The sequence below is a fragment of the Rhinichthys klamathensis genome, unplaced genomic scaffold (genome assembly GCF_029890125.1).
Source record: "Rhinichthys klamathensis goyatoka isolate OS25496 unplaced genomic scaffold, OSU_Roscu_1.1 h1tg000183l_1, whole genome shotgun sequence".
In the NCBI taxonomy this organism is placed as follows: Eukaryota; Metazoa; Chordata; class Actinopteri; order Cypriniformes; family Leuciscidae; genus Rhinichthys; species Rhinichthys klamathensis.
Genome location: NW_026606711.1, coordinates 253,965 through 266,446, shown reverse-complemented (window position 1 = coordinate 266,446; position 12,482 = coordinate 253,965). Strand labels below are relative to the sequence as shown.

Sequence of the window (12,482 nt, the reverse complement as noted above, 5' to 3'; positions counted from 1 at the left end):
GTTGCTGTGGTTTTCTGGGAGTAGCTAAATGGTTTCTCAGATGTTTTGTATGATTGCCAAGACTTATGTGGTTGCTATGAGGCTCTGGGAGGTTGCCAGGGCAGTGCTATATGGTTCCTACAGGGTTCTAGATGGTTGCTAGGGAGTTGCTAGGGTTTTCTGGGAGTTGCTAAGTGGTTTCTCAGATGTTTTGAATGATTACCAAGACCTATGCGGTTGCTAGGGTGCTCTAGGAAGTTGCCAGGGAAGTGCTATGTGGTTCCTTAGCAGTTCTAGGTGATTGCTAGGGAGTTGCTAGGTGGTTTGGACGATTGCCAAGACCTATGCGGTTGCTAGGGTGTTCTGGGAAGTTGCCAGGGCAGTGCTATATGGTTCCTACAGGGTTCTAGATGGTTGCTATGGAGTTTCTAGGTGGTTGCTGAGTTATTAAGTGGTTTCTCAAAAGTAGTTCTGGGTGCTTAGGCAGTTGGTAAAATGTTTGGGCTGATTGCCAGGGCTTTTCTAAGCATTTGCTAGGTTGCGCTGGGAGGTTTCCAAGGTGGTGATATGTTCCTATGGAGTTGCTAAGTGGTTGGTTGTTCAGGTGTTTTGGATGATTGCCAGGACAAGGGTTCTCTAAGAGGTTTTGTGTGTTCTATGTGATTGCCAAGGCTTTGTTATGCGGTTGCTAAGGTGTTCTAGAAAACTCTCACCCCTCCAGTCTCGTAGAGGGGGTTGTCAAACTCAGTTTCCACGGTGATTTGGCTGTAGGGATGCGGATACATCAGAGGAAGTCTCAGGTTTGAATGATAACGGCACCTGAGGAACACAGAAGAGTGTTGACAGGGGTTCAAACGCAGCACATGTTCTCTCGTTTCAGCAATGGACAATCATGGTGTCTGCTTTCCCACCCACACATATCATTACACTTCAAGCTATTAAATGCTTTATGAAGAAACCAATCTCATTTCACAACATTATTAGTACAAGCAGCGTTGAGCAGTCTATTAAATGAGCAACAGAACATGTGTAAGTGCTCATGAACAATGGCAGCTCTTTATTGTAGCACAACAGACGGGTTACGGAAGTAAAAACTCCATTCATTTTCTCCATAACGAAAATTAATGATAACTTATAAACCTCTAAAGACAGGCCTACTGTGTGTATCTACTTCTGTTGAAGCCGCCAGTTCACGTTATTTCAGCTTATTTTTAACATAATTGTGTTTAACAGTGGATTTCCTGGTGAAAAACTACATTACCCATGATGCTGTACAGAAAATTCCACCAATCAGAGTCAGTCTTGTCTTGTATTGTCTTTTTGTTTTTTTGTATTGCCACCTTGTAGCTGATTCATAACTATGGATGCACGATATATCGGCCACCATATCGGTATCGGCCGATACATGTTCACTTTAATGTTAACATTAACGTTATCGGCCCAATAGGAATATTTAGCTGATATATAAAAGCAGATAAATAATGGATTATTTCCTTCAGCTGAGACACTTCAGATGCGTACTGTTCGCCATGATGGTTTTGGATTGCTTGAAATATGATTGGAAAATAAAGTTAAGTGCAACATGCGCAGATCAAGCCCGTCACATAGGCAACATAAAATTATAATTGTGTGCTTGGGATATGGCTTTTAATGGTGAGACTTTTGTTTTTGTAATCAGGCTCTCAATTTTTTTTATTTTTTTATTAATATTTTTTGCCCAATATATAGATTTTCATATCAGTGCATCCCTACTTTTAACTCTTTAACAACGACTATTTTAAAATCCCTATGGAATTTTTTTTTATGAAAAAATACTTCCAGAACCAGCGCTGCTGAAAAAGGGTGCAGGCGCTAATGCACTCCATTAGTAACACTAACACTTTCCCCAGTATATTGCTCACCTTGTGACATAGATGTAGGCCCCTCCCAGTAAAACAGACACTAGCAACACTAGTATAAATATTGCTAGAGCCATACTTCCCCCGTCAAAAGAAGAGTCTGCCGCAGCCTCAGCCACTAGACAAGATACAAAGATGAAATACATTAAGAATTCATTTTCGCCTGCTTTACCCACTACAACAACTATCAAAACTTTATAAAATCTATCAGATAACAAGGGTAACAATGGGTAAACACTGAGATACAATCTATAAAATTCAAACCTTTGCTTACATTAGTACATTAAACAATAAAACTTACCCTCTAGTGCATGATTCCCAGAACATTCATGATTGACTGAAAATATTAGGAAAAAAATAATATATATTATACTTCTAATATATGATATAATAATATAATAAAACAATAACAATGGAAATGCATTTTGTTTTTATGTAGTATTCACATCACAGATATTTAAATATTTTATTTGAATATTCATTAAATATCGTTAGTTATAAATAGAAAACAAAATGCAATTGTTGGGATCAACATTATTTTTTGAAATGTAAAAAAATAATATTAATATTTTATATAATAAAAAAGAATGATAATAATAATAATAATACATCTTGGCGTGAGGGATAAACCCCTGTACATTTATATACATACAAATACTCTGTAAATATCTTTCCTTACCTCTGCAAAGAGGCAATGGACCACTCCAAAATGAGGGATTTCCCAGAATGCACTTGATGGCAATCTCACCAATGAGCTCATAGCCTTGGTAGCACATGAAGGTTAGAGACTCTCCCGGTAGGTAAAGCCTTTTAGACAATATCTGGTAGCCGTTGTCAGGAAGGCCGGGGTTCTCACAGGACACGGACTCTTCCGCTATTATACAGTGTAAGAAATAAAATCAGGAATAATTGAGGGATAAAAAAGGGATTTAAATATAAAATACAGAAAATCTGGACAAAACATTTGTGGGAACTCACAAACGCAATGTGGCAAGCGAGACGTCCAAACAGGGGTGCCGGGTTCTCGACCATAGCAAGTGAGTGTGGCGCCGCCCTGCAGGATAAATCCGGGAACGCAGCTATACTGGATAGTGGTGCCAACCAAGAGTTTGGGATCAGACAGAGTGCGTGTGGAGTGCTCCACGTGTCCAGGGTCTGTGCAGTACATAACTAATGAGGGGAAGGGAGGAAAAAGAGACAAAGATGAGAAGGATGACATTTGAATCTGCTGAAAGTAAATGTCTTTCAGACTCCAATTAGCAAAGACACCCAACTATGCTGGACTCACTCTTCTCACAGAACGGAGGCTGGGTGTTCCAGCTTAGGTCCACCTGACAGGTCAGGGTTTCACTGCCCACGAGGTCGTACCCCGGGTCGCACTGATATGTGATGCGAGCTCCACGCACCAGCGCTGCATGAGACGTGGTCTTCCAGCCGTTCTGGATCTCAGGTAGATCTGGACACGAGTCATTGCGTGATACCTCTGGAAAACAGGTGTAAAATGATTGAACCTCTTCTATTTCTTACACATAAGATAGAAATTAGTTTTTTTGTGCATAATTTGTTTATTGACATAATTATATATATTAGTGCTTTCAAATCGATTTGTAAGTTTGTAAGTATACTGTAATTTAGTATATATATATATATATATATATATATATATATATATACATACACACACACAACTCAATACACAATTTAATACAAAAGTATGTTAAGTATGTATAGGATATATGTTGTCTCATCAAAAATGAAAGTTATAATTATATACACAGTGTGCACGCATACATCTACAAAACCATTTGAATATAAAGTATATACATACATGTGCATTAGAATACGTACATGCTCGTACAATACTAAGGAAGCGTGTTTCCACCACAAAATAATAATAATAATAAAAAATAAAAAATTCAGACTTTATAACTTGGAATTGTGAGTTATAAACTTGCAATTCCGGGAAATAAAGTCTGAATTGCGAGTTATAAACTTGGAATTACAGGGAGAAAAAGTCAGAATTGTGAGATTACCTTTTTTATTTTTCATTTCGTAGCAGAATGAAGCTTTAGTACAGTATCTATACACATTAGATTTGCCTTAAGAGGTGTGTGTTATTACTTTTTTTAAGCTATTGGAATCACAGTTTTTGCCTAGCGAATAATTAAAGTCCCATCTACATAGATTACAGGAGGGATCTGAGTCATAGAGACCAGAATATCACTTGAGGGTGGATTTTATTGACCTAAGCCAGTAAGTAACCACTTAGTAAACACCAACAACACTCTGGTGACCACATAGCAAAGCGCTAACAGCTAACAACCACCCGCAATACCCTAGCATCTCAGAGGGACTTATGCACCACTCACTCACTCTTTTTTAGGAAGTGAAAAATCTAGTTTTTATATTATTTTTGGCCTTTTGAGAATCAAAGAGGCAACTTAAAACCTACACAAACGTGTCGGCTTGGTGTGTAGGAGCATGTGCGCTAACCACTAGGTCAGAGCTCTGACAGCTTTATTCATAAGATTTCACATCTTGTAGCTGGCAAGAATTATAAATAAATGTAAAAGGTCTGAGAAAATATATATTTTTTATATATTTTATTTTTTCAACGGCATTTGAAAAGATGGGACTTTAATTATTTGCCACATTCTTCATAGAAAAAACAACCACCATCAGCGGCCAATTTACCAATCCACAAACTGACACACACATTTTACCAACAAACGCACACATTCTACCCTCCTTCTCTCTACTTTCAGAGGCGGAAGTCTCTAAACTCCTCCTTTCCAATCGCCCTACTACCTGTCCGCTTGATCCTATCCCCACTAATCTACTTCAAGCCATTTCTTCCTCAGTTGTACCCACACTCACGCACATCATAAACACCTCTCTCCACACTGGTACCTTTCCCACAGCTTTTAAGCAGGCTCGAGTAACCCCACTGCTTAAGAAACCCAATCTAAATCCAGCACATCTAACAAGTTACAGACCGGTATCTCTTCTTCCATTTGTCGCGAAAACACTTGAACGAGTTGTTTTCAACCAGATCTCCTCCTTTCTTACACAGAACAACCTCTTGGACGACAATCAGTCTGGTTTCAAAAGCGGACACTCAACTGAGACTGCCCTGCTCTCAGTAATTGAAGCTCTGAGACTGGCAAGAGCAGCTTCCAAATCCTCAGTCCTCATCCTGCTGGATCTGTCTGCTGCTTTTGACACAGTTAACCACCAGATCCTCCTGTCAATCCTAAAGATGAAGGGCATCTCGGGAACTGCACTCCAATGGTTCGAGTCTTACCTCTCAGGTAGGTCCTTTTGGGTGTCGTGGAGAGGTGTGGCGTCTAAGACCCAACATCTAGCTACTGGGGTGCCTCAGGGCTCAGTGCTTGGACCACTCCTCTTCTCCATCTACATAACATCACTAGGATCTGTGATTCAGAAACATGGCTTTTCCTATCATTGCTACGCTGATGACACGCAACTCTACCTCTCATTCCAGCCTGACGATCCGACGGTAGCTGCTCGTATCTCAGCCTGCCTGACAGACATCTCTGGCTGGATGAAGGACCACCACCTTCAACTAAACCTTGCGAAGACAGAGCTACTTGTGGTCCCGGCCAACCCAACACTTCATCACAACTTCTCCATTCAGCTAGGCTCGTCATCCATAACTCCATCAAGGTCAGCTAAGAACCTTGGGGTTGTAATTGATGATCAGTTGAAATTCACAGACCACATTGCTAGAACTGCCCGGTCCTGCAGATTTGCCTTGCACAACATTAGGAGGATCAGGTCCTTCCTTACAGAGCATGCTACACAACTCCTTGTCCAAGCACTTGTTTTATCCAGACTGGACTATTGTAATGCTCTCCTGGCTGGTCTTCCAGCTTGCTCTGTCAAACCTCTACAATTGATCCAGAATGCTGCAGCCAGAGTAGTCTTCAATGAGCCGAAGAGAGCACACGTCACTCCTCTCCTCACACAATTGCACTGGTTGCCAGTTGCCGCTCGCATTAAATTCAAGGCACTGACGTTTGCCTACAGAACAACCACTGGCACTGCTCCCTCTTACCCTAACTCATTACTTCAGACTTATGTGCCATCCAGAAACCTGCGCTCTGCTAGCGAATGTCGTCTTGTGGTACCATCTCAAAGAGGCACAAAATCTATTTCTCGGACCTTTACCATGGCTGTTCCCTGTTGGTGGAATGATCTGCCTAACTCAACCAGAGCTTCTGAGTCAGTAGCCACTTTCAAGAAACTGCTGAAGACGTATCTTTTTCGGCAGCACTTGATTCAGAATTAACACTTTCTCTTCTCTTCTATTCTATAAAAAAAAAAAAAAAAAAAAAAAAAACTGCACTAAAATTAAACTGAGAGGGGTTATAGCACTTACGTATTGTTGTCCTACTGTTAGTTTAACTGCTTCTATTGTTCTCATTTGTAAGTCGCTTTGGATAAAAGCGTCTGCTAAATGAATAAATGTAAATGTAAATGTAAAACAGTTTTTCAACAGATTAATTATTCTTAGCGTGGCCGGATGTTCGTGTATGATGTTAGCGCAGTGCTAATGGGGTTTGCTTTAGATTCCACATTAATTCAGTTCATGAGCGGATTGATCATGAGCAACTTGGCAGCCATTGTGAATTCATAGGGCTTCGGTGACCTTTATTCTCCTGGGAACTTTATCCTCTACCATTATACAAACATAAAAAGAGTATCTCTGTCTCTTTAGTTCAAGCCATTAGTGGAGATTACATGCAAACGTGCTGTGTGTGTGTGTGTGTGTGCTTCCTATGGGAGAGGATAGAGACAAAACTAAATGTGAATGAATGAGGGCAGCCAGAAGAGAAGGAGGAGAAGAGGATGATGGGAGATGAATAGTTGTGCCTGAGCGAGAAAAAAAAAAGCATTGATTGAAATGCATGCAGACCACTTGAGAACATAATGGATCGGTTGAAGTAATTTGAAAAGAAAGAGTTGCATTGAGACTCTCTGTGAGTTCGTGACACTCATACCAGACTGAAAGTTTGTCCATAAAGCTTGTCTTTAACAGGGAGAGGTGGGAAAAGAAATACTGTGACCGACTAATTTCGTTTAGCCAGACTTTTGACTATCAACAAAGTCTGGTCTAGTGTTGTTATTGTTAACTAAAACTAAAAACTAAACCAATACAAAAAACCCAAAACAAATTTAAATGAAAGAAATATAATAAAAATAAAGCTGAAATAAATTAATTCAAATATTTAAATATTAGATGAAATATTGGCAACTAACTGAAATAAGATAAAAAATTAAATAAAAACTATTTATACTACCACTATATACTATGTACTACTACTATATATATATTATTTCTTGCTTATTTTATTAATTCTTATAAATAAATGTTTCTTATAATATATATTTATTATAATTATGTATTAAATATTTTGTTTAATATTACTGTATATATAAAAATAAGTTGAAGTTGAAGTACTAAAATGACTAAAAATAAATAATAATAAAAAAAATTACAGCTAAATAGAAATATTTAAAAAAAGATTGTCAAAGTTGTCAAAGATAGTTTATATGTTATATAAACAAAACTCTTCAGCTCCAGACAATCAGGTTTTGAAAACACTGTTTGCAAGATGCATGAGACTGAATCTAATGTATGCCTTTTAACTGCTGCCATTAGCTTGAGTGTCCTTACCCATGTAGTTGATGATAAAACCCTCACCCTTCCCGAAGACCAGGCCGGCTGGGTCTGAGTGGAAGGTGATGGTGAGGTCAGGGGTCGAGGAGGACATCTTAAACGGGCTGGTGCCCCCAACAAACTGGCCCAATATACGCGTTGTGACCTCATCTCCATCCAAAATGGTTAGCATATCACTGTCGCTCAGATTTAAGCTAATGAGAGAGAGAGAGAGAGACAGTGGGCGAGAGGTGAGTGGTGTGGGAGGAAATGAGAAAATGAACGAGTCATTCAGGCGGTTTGGTGAGTCATCGCATCCAGCAGGTCTGTGGGTTTCATTGGATTTCAGCAGTAGCTTGACGCATCAGCCACCAGAGCAGCTAAACCCGCAGACTTTGCTGTTGTTCTCAGAACAGAATGTTCCAGATGGACTTACAGCTGCACATCCAGCAGAACGCGTTTGTCCTCGCCGACGTGAATCCTCCAGCTGCAATCCTCGCCCTCCCCGTACCATTCGGGCCAGTTTGGGGACAGGATAACGCCGCTGGGGCCGGACAGGTCACCGCCACAGAGAGCTGCAGAGAGTCCACATACACACGTGTCACATTGATTTCTCTGTCACATTGTTGTCTCATGAATCAGTGGAACAAATTTCAAAAGTCTGTCATGTCACAATTAGCATCTTTATAATATATTTAATATATATATATATATATATATATATATATACACACACACACACACACACACACACACACACACACTATATTTAGTTAACATTAGTATTAATATATTACATGCAATTTTATTTGTAATTATATAATTATATATATATATATATAATATTTGATTTTAAATGAGTATTTAATTACAATTATGTATACTATAAGTGCATATTATAAAAAAGTAAATTGTTTTATACATTGATTCTCACTTTGTTGAACATATATATATATATATATATATATATACACACAGTATTTTATTTGTATTTTAATATTTATTAATAATATATTTATGTTTTAAAATATTTTCTTTAATATCAGCAAGTATGTAATTTGGTATTAAATTGGTATATAATTACAAATAATTATAATGAAATAAATAACTGTCTGACAGTGTACATAATAGATAAAGTGTAAGTTAATTTATACATTGACACACACATTCACAAACACACATATATATATATATATATATATATATATATATATATATATATATATATAATAATTTTTTCATTATTCTCTGAAGTGTGTCCTGTGCATTTGGTTGTCTAAATGTGCATTTCGATATTAATTGCATGTGACAACCAAGCGATATCAAGCATGTGTAATACATCATGTGGGGTCGACCAGTGTTATGTTCAGCTGTTATCTATTTTGACATATTGTCAGTCACAGAAAACCTCCTTTATCCTATCTAAAGATGAATTACAACAAGGTTAAATATAGAGCAATAACTAATAGTCATCGACTACCGATGATTAGGCCGTGAAAATATTCATCAGCCTAGCAGCAGAAAATATGAAATTCTTAGATCAAAGGCTGTTTTGGGATATTAACATGCCATTAAAATTCAATGCAATTACCATAACATAATTAGAGAAGATGTGCCAATTAGCTGCAAATCTGCCATCCCATGACATTTAGTAAAGGATTAATGCTATCTTGTAGTGATGTGTATTATGTAACGTGTAGGGTAATGCAGTGTGATGATGTACCTTTACAGAGGGGCTCTGTGTCGTTCCAGTAGGGGTCTCGTGTGTTGATGCACTCAATGACGGGCGGGCCCTGCTCCAGCGAGTGGCCGGGGTCACAGGTGAACTGCACCACCGTCCCAACGCCGTAAGTCGGGTCTGTCGTGCTGAAGTTTCCATTTTGGATGAACGGCTCATAGCAGTGGCCCTTCTCGAATGCTAAACGTGAAGAATTAGAAGTTCTTTTAGCTATAGAGTAACAATAAACAATCTGGAGAAACATGATAACCTTAGCTGTTATATATATATATATATATATGTTAAATATATTTGATTAAATTAAAATATATTATATATATATTATTTATAACATATATTAAAATATATGTTAATGCATGCGATAAAAAAATTAAAAAAATAACTTTACAATAAGGTTGCATTTGTTATTTGTTCACATTAGTCAACATGAACTAACAATAAAAAATACTTCTAAAGCATTTATTAATCTTGGCAAATTTTCATTTTGAGATTTACTAATCCATCATTAAAATCAAAAGTTGTATATTTTATTATTATGTAATAGACCTGGGCTAACATGAACTAACAATGAACAGTTGTATTTTTTTTTTTACAAACATTACCAATTATAAATAAATACTTGCTACATAATAAAAAATAGTTATAGTAATAAATGTCTTGCTCATTATGCATTAAAGTCATTATTGTTACCATACAAATATTAGATATAAGACATTAAGATAAAATATCAAACCAAATGTATTTATTTTAAGTACAACACTTCATAAAATATCACTTTTATTTTGTGTTTTAAATGATAAAAAAAATAGGAAAGAGTTCAAATGTTAGTCAAACAGCAGTTTGCAAATCAGGAAAAACTGATCTAATGTTCCTAAAAACTTTTATCTAATACAATGGAATTCATAAATTTTTAAGTGTTACTTAAATGTTTAAATACTTTTTGTGCCGCTGCACATTCAGTTTGATGAATCTGCCCAACATATTTAGAGTCGCAGAGATCAAACTGGCATACCTTCGTAACGTATATTAAAGCCAGTGTTGTGACTGTTAGGTTGGTCTGTTATAAACTGGACACGAACAGCCGGGCCTTCGCTGATCACTCCCTCAAACGGGATCGGGCCGCCCCGGCCGGAATCAAACAGGACCACCGATCCTGCGTCGAGGCCGCTCCATAAGACAAGCCTGTGTCATGGGAGAAACGCTGAGCCTCTTATATACATATAAAAAGAATGCATTGATTTAGATGATACGTGCATTTACCTGTCTGTCGGACCCAACACCATTCTCTCCAAATGCAGGTGCAGCCTTTGGCCATTAGGGGCCTCCAGGGACCAGGAGCAGCTGCGGTCCAGGGTGCTGTTAGGGCCCGAATGGGGTGAGGGGGACAGAACGCGGCCCACCATGGCGTTTTTTACAACCCCGCCACACAAAGCTTGAAAAGAACATGTGCCAATAAGAGCAAGGCTTATGATAAAAAAAAAAAAAACAATAAAAGAAAGTATAATATTAATTGTGTTATATATATATATATATATATATATATATATATATATATATATATATATATATATATATATATTATATATATATATATATATATATATATATATATATATATATATATAATTATTTTATATATATTTAAATTATAAAAATATATGTATATAAAATAAAATATAAATATTTATAAAAAATCTATTTTTAAAAAAAAATTCATAACAATTTCACATTACATACATATATACTGTACATATATATAATTAGATTTTTTTTTATACATTTATAGATTAAATAATTACATTACTTTCATATTGAAAAAAACACAAAATAAATATAAAATAAAACAAAAAATTTAATATTTATTATAAATATATATATATTTTTTAACATAAAAATAGAAAGTCGCTGCTACATGCTACAGTGTTTCGGGGGGTTGTCAGAGCATTGCTGGGTAGTTCTTAGCTTATATTGTTGAGTGGTTGCTTACTGAAAAGAGCTCACGCCCAAGTCTAGATATGACTCTGTTATCTCCATCCAACAAGTCTATGGGGTTTTTCTGCCCATTTTATTTCTCTTCCAGATGAGAATATATACGTTTAGAACATATAAGTTTAATACTTAAGTGTTAGGGGTTTGTTCAAATGACTACTAATTATTAATATGAACATTTCAGCACTTTTCACGGCTGTTGCTGTGTGATTCTGCAAGTCTCACCTCTGCAGCTTGGCTCGCGTTGGCTCCAAACAGGCAGCGAGGCATTGAGGCATGTGAGTGTGGCGTCCCCCTGCAGGTGGTATCCCATGTGACACTGGAAATGAGCCGTGCCTCCGGGATGCAGATCTTTGACTGACACCTCCCCAAAATGAGGCCGTCGAGGTAGGGCACAACTCAGGCGAAAAACTGGACAAGAAAGATCAGATTATCCTTTTAAAATTCTCCTTTTATGAGACAAGAGTAAATAATGACAGATATTTTGGAGGGTGAACTATTTCTTTAATCATTTATGAGTAAAATGTATGATAATTCCACTCGAGAACACTTATCAAAACAAATTGCAACCAAGGCAGCACAAGAAAGCCTTGTGAAATGAGCCCTGGAGTGAAACTACAACATTAGCCGGTTAATGGACATGGCAGAAGCTATCAAGTTAGATAACCGAGCAAATTAACCAAACCGAGAATTTTTCAATTAAAAGTTTGAAGGCAAAGTCAATTACTGAGACTTCTGGATGAGGAGCATTTTTAACGTTTACACAAGCACCTGTGGGATTCATTACCGTAATATTATATAAACTTCACAGTTTTATGTAAAGGAGCAATTATCTCCACAAATCCCAAAGATGACCTGTTTAATGCCTAAGTGTCTTGTTTTGAAAGACTCACTTTGATAATGCAGCTGGAACATGCCGACTCCTCCCTCTGGAGACGACCGGTAGAACACGGACAGCGTGTTGGTTGGACTGCGGATCACCTGACCTTCCACCAGAAGCGTCTGATTGGCCAGTACGAGCAAGGCTCCGCCTTCATCTACACCTCTGATTGACAGCTGCTCGCCCTCTGACAGGTTGACACTTTTGACCTACAACAAAGGAATGCCAAGCATCTTGTAAGAAAACCACAATACATTAAGAAGTATGTAGAGCATGTACAGTACGACATACACAATAACATTATCAAGTTCATTT

The 12,482-nt window shown here is 37.3% G+C and overlaps 1 protein-coding gene across 1 annotated transcript in view; it reads right to left on the bottom strand.

Moving 5' to 3' along the window:
- Positions 1-12,482, bottom strand: part of LOC130094908 (seizure 6-like protein) — a 53,504-nt gene that overhangs the window by 1,160 nt on the left and 39,862 nt on the right. Inside the window, exons 4-16 of the mRNA XM_056261441.1 lie at positions 12,181-12,376; positions 11,513-11,698; positions 10,559-10,730; positions 10,311-10,480; positions 9,284-9,478; positions 7,997-8,135; positions 7,579-7,775; positions 3,166-3,360; positions 2,856-3,047; positions 2,557-2,751; positions 2,179-2,214; positions 1,881-1,995; positions 693-798 (exon numbers count right to left, since the gene is read on the bottom strand). Coding sequence (XP_056117416.1) covers positions 693-798; positions 1,881-1,995; positions 2,179-2,214; positions 2,557-2,751; positions 2,856-3,047; positions 3,166-3,360; positions 7,579-7,775; positions 7,997-8,135; positions 9,284-9,478; positions 10,311-10,480; positions 10,559-10,730; positions 11,513-11,698; positions 12,181-12,376 — 2,094 coding nt within the window. The remainder of the gene's footprint in view (positions 1-692; positions 799-1,880; positions 1,996-2,178; positions 2,215-2,556; positions 2,752-2,855; positions 3,048-3,165; positions 3,361-7,578; positions 7,776-7,996; positions 8,136-9,283; positions 9,479-10,310; positions 10,481-10,558; positions 10,731-11,512; positions 11,699-12,180; positions 12,377-12,482) is intronic.